A 17,384-nucleotide genomic window follows, 5' to 3' on the forward strand; every position below is an offset into this window, starting at 1 on the left:
CTGGGGTGACACAGGAACTGTAAACATGGGAAGGAGCTTGTCCCTTCTGCCTCCACCCCTTCCCATCTCTGTGGCACCCCCTGTTGTCCAAGCCCAACATGGAGCCAGATGGTCCAGCAGAAATGGGACTTGCACAGCCCAGCCCCAGCCCCAGTCCCGTAATAGGAAACACCATGGAAGGCTGGGTTTGGGCTGAGTGACAGTAGCTTCACAATGGCACAACTTGCTCAAAGTCTGCCCACTACCAAAGCATGCATAGTCTAAGAGTGACCTTCTGGAGCATCATAGGAGTTTTGAGCAGAATCATTTCAGTAAAATATGTAACCACAGTTTGCAGAAGCTAGACAAGTTACTATTGGCACAAACAGAGAAACCATTAAAGAAAACCCTCGTGTACTCCCACTGCACTATCCACATTTTGCACCTCCCACCTCAGTTTGTTTTCCCCCTTCTGTCACCTCCCTTCCCTCATCCCCCACTCCACTCCGGTTCAAGCCATTGTTTCTCAGTCTAGTTGTGTAGCACACAGCTCCCTGGCCCATGCTGGTATTACGAGCCTTGCGCTCCCCCTGATGAGGCAGTCCGTCGCGGGTCGTCAGTCAGCAGCTCACGGCAACTGTTGGCCACTCATGCTGGCTGCTGGCCACTCATCGCTGGCCGCCGGCTGCTCACAGTGGCACACGGTAGCTCACGGCAGCACACAGCAGCCTGCAGCAGCTCACAGCAGCCCCAGGGCAGCTCACGCCAACCTCCGGCGGCTCACAGCAGCCCAGCTCCAGGGATGGCTGTTGTTCACAATCTTAGCTGTAGAGGGCGCAGCGCACTGGCCCATGTGGGAATCGAACCGGCGACCTCGTTGCAAGCACAGCACTCCAACCACCTGAGCCACCAGGCCGGCGACCCCCACCTCCCTCCACCTCAGTTTTAAGAGAAATTAGGGAGAGATGTATTGCAAGCTCTGTAAGGTCAAGGACCCTTGCTTTTAATACCTTTGCCCTTTTTATGTCCCAAATGTCTGACAAGTAGTGGGCACCCAGATGGTTTTCCAAAGAATGCCCATAAACATAGTGACATGGGTATTTGCAGAATCAGTGTCTGTAAAACTCAGAACTGCTTGGGGGCAGGGGGAATCTTATAGTTTAATTTTTTTTTTTTTTTTTAATTTGGCCATATGTCAGTTGAACCAAATTCAGCTGAGGTTAAAAAGAAAACAGTCTCACAGAGAATGAAACAACAGTAGATGTCGTCTGTCTGACCACGTGGCAGTGACCAAGGGTGCCTGGGAGTGTTCAAATGTTTATGTGGGTGGCTGCCCCTGTCAGTTCAGCTGGGGCGGAGCGGGGAGGCCAGAGTCATTAGCACCCACTAAAGACCAATTTCCTAGTCTGCTTTGTGTGACAGGTTTTCTGTGTGAGTCTAAGCGACTTCTCCTTAAGTGAAAATATTTGTCTTTCAGGGTTTTTTTTTTCCCCTCCACTGAGTGGCAAAGGCCATGTTTGTTTGTCTTAACTCTGAAACCGTTATTGACATAGATGAAGTGTTACTTTTATTAGCTGATCATTACACAGCTTGTATTTGCTGGGTTCCTTTGCATATAATTATGATGTGAAATCTCCTTGTAAGAGTATCTGTCAATAGTGTAATTGACTTTACAGTGTTGACTTTTTACTCAATAACCTCAGAGATTGGCCCATCCTTACATGTTGGAAACCTGCTTATTTTTAAATCTGCCTGGGCATAGAGTCCTCAAGACACATTACCTTAAAATAACTGCTCACATGTCTTCAAGTTTTATGCCTGTGTATTCTGGTGCCTTCCCACCGAAACTCCTGGCAGAGTATACGTTGAATGGAACAAACAGTTACAGCCCTAGAACTGTTTCTGGCCATCTTGGGAAATGGGAGCCCCAAGTTTCTTACATGTATAGCATTATGGGCTGTCTCCCAGGTAGGGGCCATAGCAGTTCTCCTGGACCTGGGCCATCTTGCTTTCAACTCTAAGGGTTCTTTTTGACCCCAAGTGACCACTCAGGTGGTAGAGAAGAATTAATCCAGGGCTTTCCAGAAGATTAGGAGAGAGTTAGAGAGTGGGGTTCTTCAGATGACAACAGAGCCTAGAAATTGCACACATGAACTGGGAACCAAGTTTCCCGCGTCCATATCCTATGGCTGTGTGACCTTGGGCAAGTGTATCTCGCTTCTCCTGAGAAAACCATCATCTGTCTCGTGGGTTATTAGGGATAACACAGTGATGTTCCTGGCATTATGCAGATATTTGATAAATACATAATGTGAAAAAACAAACAACCTGATTCAGAAATGGGCAAAGAACTTAAATAGGCATTTCTCCCAAAAAAGATATACAAATGGCCAATAAGCATGTGAAAAGATGTTCAACATCGCTAATTGTTAGGGAAACGCAAACCAAAACTACAGTGAGATGCCGTCTCATACCCATTAGGATGGCTACTATTAAAAAAAAAAGAACAAGTGTTGATGAGATGTGGAAAAATTGGAACCCTTGTACACTGTTGGTGGGACTGTAAAATGGTGTGACCGCTGTGCAAAACTGTGCGGAAGTTCCTCAAAAAATGTAGAATTACCACCTGATCCAGCAATTCCATTCCTGGGTATATACCCAAAAGAATTGAAAGCAGGGTCTAAAAGAGATGTGTGTATATCCATGGCCCTAGCAGCATTGTTCACAACAGCTAAACTGTGTAAGTGACCCAACAGACGAACGCATAAGCAAAACGTGGTCTATGTCCACACAATGGAATATGAGTCAGCCTTCAAAAGGAAGAACATTCTGACATATGCTACAGTCTAAATGAACCTGGAGGATGTTAACGTTGAGTGAAATAAGCCAGTCACAATACGACAAATACTATATGATTACATTTATATGAGGCACTTAGTAGTCAAAATCGTAGAGACAGAAAATGGAATGGTGGTTGCCAGGGGCTGGGAGGAGAGGGAAATGGGGAGTTATTGTTTCAATGGGTATAGAGTTGCAGTTGTACAAGATGAACAGTTCTGGAGATGGGAGATGGATGGTGGTGATGGTAGCATAATATTATGAAGGTTGGGAAAAAAGTAAAATTAATGTGGACAGCCTTGTGGATTCATCCAGCCTGCCCTCCTTAGTCCTTCCCAGGTCCCCTTTCTGAGTGCCCCAAACCCCAAGAGAAGGCTTAGATGGAGCTTCTTGTGCCACCTTCAGGACAGTGCACATTTGTGGTAAAGCCATTGGTTTTGAGGGGTTACGGCAATAGAACGACCAGTCTAAACCGCAGTATATATAAAATTATAAGTGCCATGTAATCAGTATCTAAGGCTGCTTAATTTTATTTGGATCTCTTAGGACCTCAAGGGAAAACTTCAATTCCCAGGGTACATGAAGCAAGTCAAGAATGAATGGTCCTATTGTAATACAAAACGGGAATGCTTAAGGTTCTGGCAAAACGGAGCTGTGGGGAAAAACCCACCTGTCAGCCTAAGGTCTGCTTCTGACCACAGTCTTTGTCTTTCCCCTTAAGAAGATGTTTGTAACATAAGTTTAGAAAGCTGGCGCAACCTTTGGTATTAAGATAGGATGTGGTCTGATTATACAGCTTGAGGGAAAATTTGCCACTGATCTTTTTTTTGTGTGTTGTTTTTAAAGACCAAGCACCCGTCAGCTTTTGTCTTCTGAAATCATGGTTTTTGAGGGCAACTTTGAAACTCAGTATTAGATTATGCTTGGTGATGGGAGAGAGAGGAGGAAACACTAAAGGGATAGATTAAAGGGAACAGAAATAAAGAAGACCAGGAGGCCTCTGAGTGCTTGAGTTCCCACTGGGCCCCCCCTGTCTCGGCCTTTTGTCTGCCTTGGGCTCTTCTGGTCCAGAAATCTAAACAGTGACCACTGAACTTACTGTGTCAAATTTGATCAACATTCTAGAGTTGCTTCTCGTATTTCAAGTCAACGGCATTGGGTCATGCCTTTGAAAGTCGTGGTGGCTTTTCCTGTTGTATCCGAAAATCCTCTGAACTCCTGATGATTCTGACCTGTGCCAAATGCAAAACAATTGATGGAGGAGAGTTTTAGGATCATTCCTTTTTTGTGTTCTGTGATCTAAATGCAGAGAGGGAGTCCCATTTATCTCAGTGGTTTAAGGGAACAGTATGTAGCTCATGGAAGAAAATTGTACCCCACCCCGACCCTGGAGATGACCACCGATGTGAGACTTCTGGGATTGTTGAATCCATATGCTTCTCAGGAAGGTCTACCCAGCCAGAGCAGGTATCACAGGCCTCTGGACCTGCTATAATTATACTATGCATATAATTAATAGATCCTCATGAATCCACCACCCAAGTGAAAACTGAAAGCTTTACTGACTCCTTTGTCTTCCCTGAAAGGTAACCTTAATCCCAAATTTTGTACATACTGTTTCCATGCTTTTAAAAGTGTTTTTGATATCCGTAAACAATACGCTGTTTAGTTTTGCTTGGTTTTGAGTTTTATGTACCTGGAACGATATATGTCTTCTTTTCTAACCTGCTGTTTACTCATTAAGTTTATTTGTGTAATTGAATCATTTTTGCAGCTATATAATATTTCATTCTGAGGCTATACCACAACTTTTTTGAGAAGATAATTGAATCATTTATAGTTCTTTGCTATTACAAATGGTGCTGCTATGGAAATTCTTGTGCATGTCTCCAGTTTCATTTAAGATGCATGTCCAGGTGTGGAATTGTTGCTTGGTAGTAGGGTATGTATAGGCTCAACTTTACAAGGTAACGCCAAATTGTTTTCTCAAGTGTTTGTATCCATTTTATACTCCTGCCGCACCGGCAGAGTGTGGTAGTTCCCATCCTCTACGTCTTCAGAGACATTTGGAACTGTATGCTTTGTAATTTCAGCCAATCTAATGAATTGTCATGGTATTTCATTGCGTTTTCTTGTTTCTAAAGATGTTGCACAGTTTTTCACATATTCAACATTGGTGGTTGGAGTGTGCTCTTTGATGGGTTTGCCTGTTCAAAATTTTGCTCGTTTTTCTATTGGGTTGTTTCTCTTTCTCTGTCTTTGTAGAGAGTTCTTTATATATTTTGAATATTAATCCTTTATTGATTATATATGTTGCAAATAACTTTTTTAAGTTTGTGGATCGTTATTTTACTCTCCGAAATAGTATCTTTTAAAGAGAAGTTCTTAATTTTCATGCTTATTAATCATTTTTTAATGAAATCTGGTGTCTTAAAAAAAATCCCTACTCCAAGATCATATAGTCTTGTGTAGTTTTTATCTAAAAAAATTTTTAAGTTTTTCCTTTCACATTTAAATCTGTAATCCATCTGGAGTTAATTATTTGTATATTTATTTCTTCCAGCAACCTTGCTAAATAAACTGCCTAAGTAATTCTAATAAGTTATCTTCTGTAAATAATGGTGGGGTTTTCTCTTTTCAATTCTTATATCTTTTATTTTTACTGTCCTGTTGCACAGTTCAGGACCTCTGAGTAAAAGTAATGATTATAGACATCTTTATGTTTGTTATTTTAAAGGGAGCTATGTTATTGATTCACAATTGATAGAATGTTATATGTATTTTAGGAAATATACTTTATGATAACAAAAAATTCATTCTGCTCCTAGTTTTGCTATATTTTATCATCAATGGTTGTTGAATTTCATTTTAAAATGTTTACATCATTTGAAATAATTATAAACTTTTTTTCATTGTTTTACTGTGGTGAATAACTATAAATTTCCCAGTATTAAATAAAACCAGCATTTCTGAGTATACTTTGCTTGTGATACATTATATTTTGTATGTGTTGCTAGGGTTGGTGAGCTAATATTTTATGCATGAATTTTGCATTTTTGTCCATGCCCCATTTTTCATTGCTTTATTCTCATAAATTTAGTTAAGAAATATTCATGCTTAGATTGTTTGGAAAAGATTATGTGAGACTGAAATTGGTATTGCTTAATGTTTGATGAAACTTGCTTTCAAAACAGTCTGGGGCTGATGCTTTGTGGTTTTTTTTTTTTGTGGCATGATTTTTAACTGTTGGTTTAATTTTTAAAATGATCGTAGTATAGCTTATATTTTTAATTTCTTTTTGTATCCACTTTGGTAACTGGGAATTTTTCCATTTCACCTGAGTTTTAAAATATATTTACATAAAGTTATTCATAAAATTTATTGTCATGTTTTTAAATATCTTTTTAGTTATGTCCCTTTTTATTCTTTTTTTTAATTAATTTATTTTTTAAATTTATTGGGGTCCTTTTTATTCTTTATTTCATTGTAGCAGCTCTCTCTTTGCTTAATCTTGCCATAGTTGTTTTTGTTGTTGTTGTTTTTTAAAGAACCAACTTTTGGGTTTGGTTTTTCGAGGTTTGTTTGTTTGTTTGTTTGTTTTTAAAGAGGGCACAGCTCAAAGTGGCCCATGCAGGGATCAAACCAGCAACCTTGGTGTTAGTAGCAACGCATTCTAACCAACTGAGCTAACCGCTCTTGTTTTCTTTTTTAACCATCTCTATTTTGTATCTGTTCTCTAGTTCATTGATTTTTCCTATTTTCTTTATAATTTCCTTTCTTTGGATTTTTTTTTCTTTGTCTGGATTGGATAATTTTATTTTAAACCTTTTTCTAGAAAAGTTTGAGGTTATAATTTACTTCAAACTACTGCTTAGTTGGATCCCACAGGTTTGATACCTTTTATTTTCATTATTGTTAACAATTCAAAGTATTTTCTAATTTCCACTTTGATTTCTTTGACCCACGGGTATGTTTAGAAGTGCATTTTTTAATTTTCAAACCTGCATGGAGGTGATTGTTTCTTATTTTTGCTTTTAGTTACCTCTTGAATATTGATTACTAACTACAATGCATTGTGGTCCGAGAATTGATGTGTAAGATACTGCTTCTTTGAAATTTGTGGCAACTTGCTATATGTTCTAATGTATGTCAGTTTTTATAAATATTCTGTGTGCTTCAAAATAATATGCCTTCTCCATTATTAGCACATGTTCTATACATGTCCATTAGAGCAAATCTTTTATATACTAACCGTGTGTGTGGGGGGGTGGAGACAGGGCTAATCAATTGAATACTGAGAATAATGTATTAAAATCTCCTGTTACCATGTGGATGTGACTGTTTCTCCTTGTAACTCTTTCAGTTTGGGATGTTTATATTTTGGAGCTATCTTATTGGAGGTATTCATATTTAGAACTGCTTTTATCTCCCTGGTGAATCAAACCTTTATGAATGTTTAATGACTATAGTAATGATGTTTGCCTTAAAAACCTGTGTTATTTGGTCTTAATACAGCTACACCAGCATGGCATGATACAATGTTTTCCATTCTTTTATTTTTATGTTTTAGGTTTGTCTCTTGTAAACAGCACATGGCTTTGTGCATGTGTGTTAATCATCTTTACCTTTTTAACAAAGTTTTTAGCCCATTTTTATTGACATATTTGGATTTATTTCTATCATCTTAGTTTGCATTTCTGTTTGTCCCACTTTTCCAGATTCTTTTTCCTTTCTAGCATTATTTGAAGTTGATCAAGATTCTCCCACTACTCGTTCCTTTTTTTTTTCTTCTTCTTCTTTCTAATGGTTTGGAAGTTACACATTTTGTTTCTCTTCTTTTAGTGTTAATCCTGGAACTTTTAACATGAATATTTTAAAATGTTTAAAGTTAATCAATATCTTTAACCTCCTGATCAATACAAGGCCCTTGAAATGCTTTAATGCCTATTCTCTACCACCCAGAAAATATATTACATTTGCCCAGTACTTTGGTTCTATTTCAGTTTCTTTTCTTTTTTTTTCTTTTTAACTCAATCATTATTATGTTGTTCAGTCAATACTTGATGACATTTTCTTTGCTTATCATTTCTTCTTGTCTCTCAGATCTTCTTTTTTGGATCTTTTTCCTGAAATATAGTCCTAAGATGTCCTCTAGTGAATACCTGTTTTTAATAAAAACCCTGATTTTTTGTTTGAAAATATTTTTTTTCTCCTCATTCTTGGAGGATAGTGTTATGGGGTATGCATTCTAGGTTCACAGTTACTTTTTTATCTCTCACTTTGAGAATATAGTTCTACTTTTATCTACTTCACTTGCTTTATCTTAATTGGTACTCCTCATTACGTGGGATATTTTCCTTCTGTGACTTTCCAATCTTCTCTCTTTTTTTTTTTTTTTTTTTTTTTTTAATGCTCTACAGGTTGACTCTGATGTGTCTAGACATGGATTTCTCTTTATTTATTCTCCATGGGATTTGTTGGCTCTCTGAGGCTGAAGATTTGTACCTTTCATCAAACCTAGAAAATTCTCAGCCGTTTTTTATTTGGGATTTGGATTTTCTTCATTTTTCCTTTTCACTCTGGAACTCCAATTAGATTTATATTTTCTTATTATATTCCATATTGCTGAATTTTTCTCCCATATTTTTCATCCCTTTGTCTCTCTCTGTTGCCTTTTATGTAATATCTTCAGATCTGTCTTCCAATTCACTAGTTTTTCTCACTATTTTTTTCCTATCAATTCCATTGAGTTCTTTAATTTTAAGGAGTATATTTTTCACCTCTAAAAATTCTATTTAATGCTTTCCAAAATCTGTCTTCTTAGTTTTAATAATCTGTTATTCTTTTCTAATGTTTCAATACCATTTATTTCTTTACACATACTTTACATTCTGTATGTAGTTATTTCAGTATTCGCAGACTTTGCAGTTCAGCGTCTATAGTTTCTTTTTTCTGCTGTCTCTTTTTGATGGTGCTTTATTTCTTTTGTGTTTAATGCGTTTTTGATTACGAATCTGTGTTCCTTAAAACCTTACCTGTGGGAATTCTTTGGGGCCTGGGTTTAAAGTTAGGTTCTTCCAGAAAGGGTTTGTATTTTCTTTTAGTAGGCACCACTGGGCATTTCAAACTAAATTTAGCTTGCCATCTTTGGTCCACACAGAATTCTGGCCCCATCCCCATAAGATTTCAGGCGTGTGGTTAAAAATTCTCAGGGGAGGCTTTTCTTGTCTCCAGTTCCATCTGGAGCTGAGGTTAAGGCTGACTTTATCCACATTGCCTGTGAAGGCGGTTAACTTTTCCCTAGGACACCCATTGAGGGCGTTGTCATTCAAGTGTCCTAGCTTTTTATGTGGTAGTTTTACATTTATGTATTCCTAGTGACCTGTTTGCTGACATGTGTGGTGATTTTCAGTTATGAGCTTCTACTCGAATATTTGCTTGAACTTAATCTGTGGGGATCCTAATGACCTTAATTCAGGTGGCTTTCTTTAAGAGAGGATTTGCGGTTCAAACTTCTGCTGGGAGCCTGAGGACCACTTGAACCCCTTCGGAGGAGCCGCAGTAACCCTGGAGCTGCCAAAATCAATCTTACTGTCACTCCATCCCCCTCACCGTTGAAGTTTGGGCGCTTGTCCCAGTGCTAGGGGAAGCATTTGCTCCAAGAAAACCCTGGTTTTCTTGGTTGTGTGCTGCTCCCATTTCAGAGTATTTATTCTTTTTCATTTTTTTATTCTTTTGAATTTGTCGTGTGTGCGTGAAGTTCTTTTGGTACATGTGTGCTGTGTGGGTCTCTAATATTCCCCTTATTCTAGTGAACCCAGCGATGACTTTGAAATAATGTTGCTGTACTTTATTCGGGATCTTTTGTATGATAGTTGGAAGACTGCTTTCCAAATGTCTTCTCTGGTACCTGGCTGAAAGTGAAAGCCTGTGGTCTTCTTTTCTCTTCCGGGTCTTCCTTCCTGTGGTTGGTCCTGGACAGAAGTGTTGCACTCGCTCCAGCTCTCAGATTGTCTCTACAACCGCCCCACCCCCTCCCCCATTAATTCCACCTGCTTCTTTACAGGTGTGGCAAAAGATCAGCGTTCTCAAGGAAATTCTAGGAAGGACAGCTTCCTCCTAAATGATAGCCTCTAGGTCTAAAGCCATTGGTTCCAGGGAGAACCCTAGTGCACAGGTGAAAGATGGAGGTGACACATGCTGACTGTACCATAAGGGAATAAATAAAGAACGGGGAGAGAAAACAGCAAGTTGGCTGTGTCTAATCAGAAGCTATACCTTAGCTTGTGAGATGCAAGCATTACTCATTCTCAGGCTGCACTAATGTGATTTCTCACCTTTTATGTTCCCATCTATTTGACGAGAGAATGAATACCAGGTTTTCATTTGCGATGAATAAAATGGGGTTTTGTTGAGGCCTAGTAAAATCAGGTGGCTTTAATTTATGCTAACATGATGACTTTGAGTATTGTTACATACTATAATTCAGCTTAAACTGAAAACTTGCAAGCTTTTCAAATGTATCGTGTGTTCATTTTAAGGGGGGATATGTGAGGCGGTGGTTAGAAATTTACCTTCGAATATGTTCAGGATGGCTGGTTTCTTCTTGAAGCTTTGGCGCCCTGTCATGACAACCGCTGCAGTGGGAGGGTTTTGACACCAAGTCGGTGCCGCTGGCTTGCCACCAACATGAACAACATTGCATCGTTATTAATGATTGAAGGAGCTTGTCACTTCCTGCTGAGTTTGTGTGTAATTTATGGATTATGAGCCCATACTAAAATCTCAGGGAAAGTTAATTGTTATCAAGCAAGAAAGAGATACCTTGATATTTTAATTTGAACTCCCTGACGTTACGTCTGTGTACCTGTTTTCATCCAGAAATATTGTCAGTGGATGTATTGGTTTTCTGTCTTCGTCACAGTTAACGTCCTTCCCCGGGGAAGACATTTCAAATTCCTGCTTAAATGGTCTTTGAGAACTGGCTGGGCCAACTTGGACAAGTCATGGGGCTCCCTGAGTTTCTGTGTATCCATAACATGGTTGAGCTGGGCCAGGGTTCCAAGGTATGGGTTATGGCATCACCATTGGCACTCAGTGTGAGTCTGGGTGATGTCAGAGACCCTGCTTTGCAGAGCACTGATTCATGAGCTATGGAAGTAGGATTTCCGGACAGGAATTCCCACCCGTTCTCAGGAATTTTTTTCCACTTACCTGTTCCCGAATCCCAAGATACAAATTGTTATCTGTTCTCCACGATGAATCGTTTCCACAAAGTGACAGCCAATACTACCAACCACCTGGGTTCTAATTTCCCGAGAACGGGTGGGAATTCCCGCCCGGAAATCCTCTGTGGAAGTGATTTTCCTTTCTGTTCTCCTTGAATTCCTGTGATCTCTTTAAGAAGAATGTTTCAGTTGGTTTTAGGGTGGGCATCTTCACCTCTCCGATGCTTGCTTATCTCCTTTAAGTAAGATAAGTTCTCAGGCCCAGAACTTTTCCTCTTGTAATAATGTGGAGTTGAAATGTTATGTCATTGCTTTCATTCTAGTGTGTTTCTCCTACTCGGGACCCCAGACTTTTTATTTAAAAAAAACTTTAAACCTGTGGAAAGGAAAGAAAAGCATAGTGAGCACTATATGCCTTTCACCTAGATACCCTAAGCATTAACTGCAGTGCTTGCCTTATGTCTTACTTTCTTGCTCTCGTGGTTCTCTTCCTTGCCATATATGTCCAGAGAGGTATCATATTCTGCTTTAACTGGGGTACTAAAGTGAGTCATAAGCCCCATGTTATTAAAAAGTAAAGATTCAAAACTGAATTGATTTTTCTGGAAGCCTAACACAGCCCAATCCAAATGTAGTTGGATTCACTCTGAAACTGTTTTATGCTAGTTCAGGAGACTCATTACTGAATTAATTTTTGGATTTTACCGTGGTTACCTGAAACAGCAAAGATCAAGAGAACCATTATACGAGACTTTTTTTCATTTGCCTTAATGATTATTAATAGCAACCTGTGCAATTAATTACACTAACCAAGTTTCATATTGGGTAACACCTTAAAGGAATCTTTTCCTAGCCACTTTTATGTACCTAAGACAGAGCCAAGAAACAGGTAGTCTGCAGAAAGTAGATATCACAGAAGCCATTCCCCAAAGCTCAGAGGCTGTCTTTACAGGCAAGCTCATGAAGAATTTCTTTCTTAGAACCTCTTTACTCTTACTTTATGCTGCATTTCCATAAGTCTTATGAGCTGGAATAGAAAGAAAACAAGACACTCAGGGTAAGCATGTCACAGCAGTGAACAATCTGACAGCAAGAGAGACCAAGTCAGAATTCTCACACACCACAAAGAGCCATCCTCTGTGCTTGGAACTTTCATTTTGCCACACTGCCCTGTGAGGTAGAGGGGCGCCTACTAAAGGGCACTAAAAAATAACACTGGGATGTGAACAAAAGCCTGTCTTACAAGCCAAGCTCTTTCTATAAGGACTGGGGGGCGGTGGCACAGATCTGGGATCACAGAGTATGGGACAGTCTGGGGCCCTTTGGAGCCTGCGAGGACTTCACTGTTCAAACGCACACATTGTAATTGTTGAGGTTTATCATGATGGTCTTGAGACCTCTAGCAAAGGTTGAGTTTTGATACTGACCCTCATGTATTTTGCTGGTGCACGTCGCTGTGCTGGTAAATATCACTACCAGCTTAAGTTTAGCAGAGTACCCTAGTCCCTGGAACACGGGAAGGAGTGAGACCCTTTGGCCTCGCTCCCTGCCACACTATTTACACCAGGGACTCTTCTCCCCCTTTGTTTGCTCTCTGGGCTGCCACCAGGGTCTCACTGAGCCTTGAGGTTCACAGGGTGGCAGGAGAGAAAGGGGAAGGGCTCACGACTTTCTGTCTCATTGGTGGCCCGACCCCATAGCCTTCCCACCGGTGCTGTATCCTTAGGGAATGTCCACAGTCATCTTCCCAAACTTCCTGCTCTCTGCCGCACAATTCCATCAGCTCCTACACTTCAGTATATCTATCGTATGTCCACTCTGCCTGGTACAGCACTAGTCATTGGGGACATATCAGTGCAATAACACATCTCATCTCTCTCCTGCCCCATACTTTCAACCCTCACTTCAGAAGCCATGTCTTCCACAGACCTTTTTCTTGGACCCTCCCCTGTCCCCTCCAGCTATAAGTAGCCCTTCCCTCCTGGGAATATTCATCTCTCTGATCACAGCTCCTTCTGAACGCTTGCTATGTGCCAGGCACCATCAGAATTACAGCAGCCATCAGGACAGAATCAGTGCCCACCCCAAGGTGTGGCCTAACCAGGAATAAGCATCACAGTCCTCACTCTTATGCCAGGCCGTGGTCCAGACACCTGCAGGCATTGACTCACATCCTTGACCCCGTGAAGTGGGTGAAATTGCTATTCCCACTTCGCTGATAAGGAAGCACAAAGGAAGTCAGTTCACTGCTCAGATGTAAAGAGATGATAAAATAATCAGAGGTATGATGAAAGTGCTCGGACCCTAATGAGAATGTATAACGGGACCCAGTTATAGGGAAATTGGAAAGGAGTGAGAGTTGGTCTGATAATGTAGCGAGGAGCTCAAGCTTGAGAGTCAGAATTTGGTTTCAGTCCCAGCCCTGCTACTTACTAGCTGTCTGTAAATCACAAAACTTTTCCAGCTCCTTCTTCTGGCATCTATGAAATAAGGATGCTAACATCCACTTTTTAGAGTTAAACGCAATCATCTATGCAGACTCTGCATGGCACCTGGCAGGTGGTGAGTTTAGTTGATGGTAGCTTACGGATCCCTCATCTGTGATCTAACTAGGACTTGCTCTTCTGACTGTAAAGCATCATCGTGACAGTGTCTGTATGTGATTCCACCTCAGACGCCTCCCCCGGGACCCTCCCTAAGGCCCTGCATTTATATCAGGTGTTCAGTGAATATTTGTAGAATGAATGAATGAGGAAGGAAGTGTGTGAGTGAATAGCTGTCATCACATAGCAGGTATCTCTTTTGCTCAACACCAGATTCAGTCTTCTGACAAAAGGCTCCTAAATGTAGCAGCTTTATAAGGGAGTGGGCTTTTTTCTCTGAAGTACCCAGCCAACGTCGCCTGGCGGTGTCTACTCCTCGGCGTTGGCGGGTATGCGAAACCCAGCACAGCTTGATTTTTATGGTTTAATATAAGAGACTGCGTTTCCACCGCTGTCACTTCAGAAGAGTGTTGTTTTGACGTCTCAGCCGCCCAAACTGAGTGAAAATGCCAATGATGGGAGATAAGCAGGAAAGACGGAGGTGGCGGGATTTAGGACCCAGTCTTCAAAGCAGCGCCACCTGCTGCCCCCTCCGTTGGCAAATTGCTAGATTGCATGTCAGGGGGTGGTGGGCTGTGAACGCAGGGGGGCTGCCAGGCGTCTCATCAGAGGCCTTTAACCCGTGTCCTCTCTCTGTCTCCCATCCCTCCCCACTGCCCTCGTCCCACAGGAACGGCCTCCCCGGCTGCCGGATGCGGACTGAGAGCGAGCCGTCCTGCGGCTCCCCGGTGGTCAGCGGAGATCCCAAAGAGGATCACAACTACAGCAGTGCCAAGGCCTCCAACGCCAGGAGCGCCTCGCCCGCCAGCGACTCGGTCTCCTCCTCCTCGGCCGACGACCACTACGAGTTTGCCACCAAGGGGAGCCAGGAGGGCAGCGAGGGCAGCTTCCAGAGCCACGAGAGCCACAGCGAAACGGAGGAGGACGACAGGAAACACAGCCCGAAGGAGGCTAAGGACACCCTGGGGGACAGCGGCTACGCGGCCCAGCACAAGAAGCGCCAGCACTTCGCCAAGGCAAGGAAGGTCCCCAGCGACACGCTGCCCCTCAAAAAGAGACGCACGGAAAAGCCCCCCGAGAGCGATGACGAGGAGATGAAAGAGGCGGCCGGGTCGCTCCTGCACTTGGCTGGGATTCGGTCCTGTTTGAATAACATCACCAATCGGACGGCAAAGGGGCAGAAAGAGCAAAAGGAAACCACAAAAAATTAAAAACAAGTCACTGATTTGTTTTGAACTTACGGCCATTTGGTTTCAGCATGTCAGGAGATTTCTAATGATTTGTGGCAATATCAGCAATTTATTATTTTTCTTTTTTTTTTTTGGTTTGGTTTTCTTTTCTTTCTTTTTCTTTTTTTTTTTTTTTAATTTGTCCCCTTTCTTTGTTTTGGACCCTTAAGAATTTTATTTTTAAAGGAGATTGAAGCCATAGAACTCATATTGACACTCAGCTGTTTTACAAAAGCTTTTCATTATCTGAAGACAAAACCGAAAAAGCCAAAATGACCATTGCTTCCTCCAGCTTGTCAGAAACACGTGGCTGAATCTACAGGATGTCAAGGATAACGCCACAGGAATACCCATATGCAGCACCTAGAAGGCACGTGTGCAAAAGGAATCATCCATCAGGCCCAACCCTTAGGTTAAAAGGTCAGGATGTGCACCCAGTTGGGTTCACTGAGTGAATATGCGTGATGCAATGGGCGGAAAGGAAGAGCCGTCCATTCCCCTAGAAGCAGCCCCAGGCTTATGGCACCAGGCAACAGATTGTGCCAGGAAAACCCTTGGCGTTGCCACGCAGAGTGCAGGAGGGCGTCGGTCACCTCTGTGCTTCTTAATCATGAAGCTACCTAACATCTTATGAGTGGACATTAGATGGTGTATATACACCAGGTGTCAAGAACGAATGAGAAGAAACGGGCTCAGTTTTTAGTAATATTTCTAATCATTGAATTCTGTTCTATATTAAATTAAGAGAATGCTTCACAAGCCATAAGCCTGTAGGTTGGCCCTGCACACACACGAGAGAGAGAGAGAGAGAGAGAGAGAGAGAGAGAGAGAGAGAGAGAGAGAGAGAGAGAAAAGAAGAGTAAACATGCAGAAAATAAGCTATGTCTTCTTAACTGCCCAACTGAAAATCAAGTCCAAGAAATTACAGTAGCTGTTAAGGAAGGAAATAATGGCATATATCTTTTTCTGTCTGTCAAAAACTATTTGATCTAAATGAAAACAAACAAAAAGCTACAGAACCTGCCATTAGTATTATGGTGTATTTGAAAAAGATGAAAGGCACATTGATGGACAAAAAAAGAAAAAAAAAACTCCCATACTGCCCTCAAAATGGGAGTTTGCAAGTAATGTCAGTCAGGATTCATCTTTGCAAAAATCAGTGATTTCCACATTCAGCCAGTGTAGCCAGCAGAAATTTCTGATCCACGATGCATGGATTCCTTCAAAAAAAGAAAAAAAAAATCACAAAAACACAAACTTTTTTTAATTCAAAAATAACAAAGTTCTTGTAAGGTAAATAATGTATTTAGCATGAAGCATGAATTATTTTCATATAAATATAGAAAATAGAGAAAAGGCTATGCCTCTAATTTTTAAGCCCTTAGGCTTAGAGGTTCTTTTGGTTTTCTTTTTTCTTTTTTTTCCTTTAATTTTTTGTTTGTTTTGTTTTTTTTCCCCAGTTATTTTGTTTTCGTTTTTTGAAGCAGGTGTTTAAGGTTTAACCTTCTTCAGGGACAAATTCTGACTGTTGGGGAACTTACTCTGCAATATAAAAATATTCATGTTCCGATAGGGCCTGGATGGTGGAGCTCCATACTGCCTTGTCTGCACTTCAGCCCCGACCCCCTCTGATTCTCTGTTGAAAAGTGTGTCCTTTCTCTGTCTGTACATGTTTATCATGACGCAATAATTTGAGGGCAAACTTAGTAGTGAGTGTGTATGATAGAATCAAGAGAATTACGGGACGCTGACTTGAGAAAACCATGACCGAGATTTGGTTCTAGGAAAAGGCAGTGAATAATTATGCAAATTCGCCAGGAGAAGGGGAAACACACTAATGGGCCTTATTGGACGAGGGTGTGAGTTAGGGTACATGGGAAGGAGGAAGTGACACAGGTCTTGGAAGGACCAGCCCCCACAGTTTTCCTGTGATGCCATCTCACGGTGGGAAGGAGGGGCCCAGCCGTCTCTACCAACTCAGCACACGAACCAACCTGGAATTAAGCCCACCTTGATTGTGAGAGCTGAATTTAGACAACAGGACGATGTCATGCAGACCAGAAATTCCTGTTATCTTTGCCTAAAAGAAATTATTTGGGGAGATCAAAAGAGAAATCTCTAGAAGAATATGATCTTCCACCCAAATGGAGGGAAACTTAAACAAACAAAAACACCCACTACCATGGCTCAGGATATGATGGTGAGGGAGAGGGAAGGAATTGGGGTGATCTCAATCTTTTAAAGGGGGAATGTGGGCCAATGTTGAGCCAGCCCATCTGCCAGCACCAGGCACTGTCAGAACCTCCACCAACCAGGACCGTGGAAATTAACTGGTGCGTTCCCCGTCCTTATCTTCCTTTGGGTTGCTGATGAGACACCCTGAAAAAAATCGACACCTATACAACAGGTCGCATTTGTTACCTGAACCTGAGCTCTTCCAGCGTATTTGTTCGGGGTACAGATGGGAATAAGGATGTATTTTTGAAGTACTCTGTTCCCTGCATCTC

At 41.4% G+C, this 17,384-nt stretch overlaps 1 protein-coding gene across 8 annotated transcripts in view; it reads left to right on the forward strand.

Annotated features, from left to right (window-relative positions):
• The window catches only part of FOXN3 (forkhead box N3), a 361,663-nt gene extending 345,786 nt beyond the window's left edge, over positions 1-15,877 (forward strand). For 7 of the 8 annotated variants that reach the window (XM_033109406.1, XM_033109413.1, XM_033109408.1 and 4 more), the window contains one exon: positions 14,319-15,720. In XM_033109406.1, coding sequence (XP_032965297.1) covers positions 14,319-14,859 — 541 coding nt within the window. In that variant the 3' untranslated portion in view covers positions 14,860-15,720. Of the gene's footprint in view, positions 1-14,318 lie in introns of all 8 variants that reach the window. The other variant, XM_033109411.1, reaches the window with a different exon arrangement.
• The last annotated feature ends 1,507 nt before the right edge of the window (positions 15,878-17,384 follow it).

Source organism: Rhinolophus ferrumequinum, chromosome 6 (genome assembly GCF_004115265.2).
Source record: "Rhinolophus ferrumequinum isolate MPI-CBG mRhiFer1 chromosome 6, mRhiFer1_v1.p, whole genome shotgun sequence".
NCBI lineage: Eukaryota > Metazoa > Chordata > Mammalia > Chiroptera > Rhinolophidae > Rhinolophus > Rhinolophus ferrumequinum.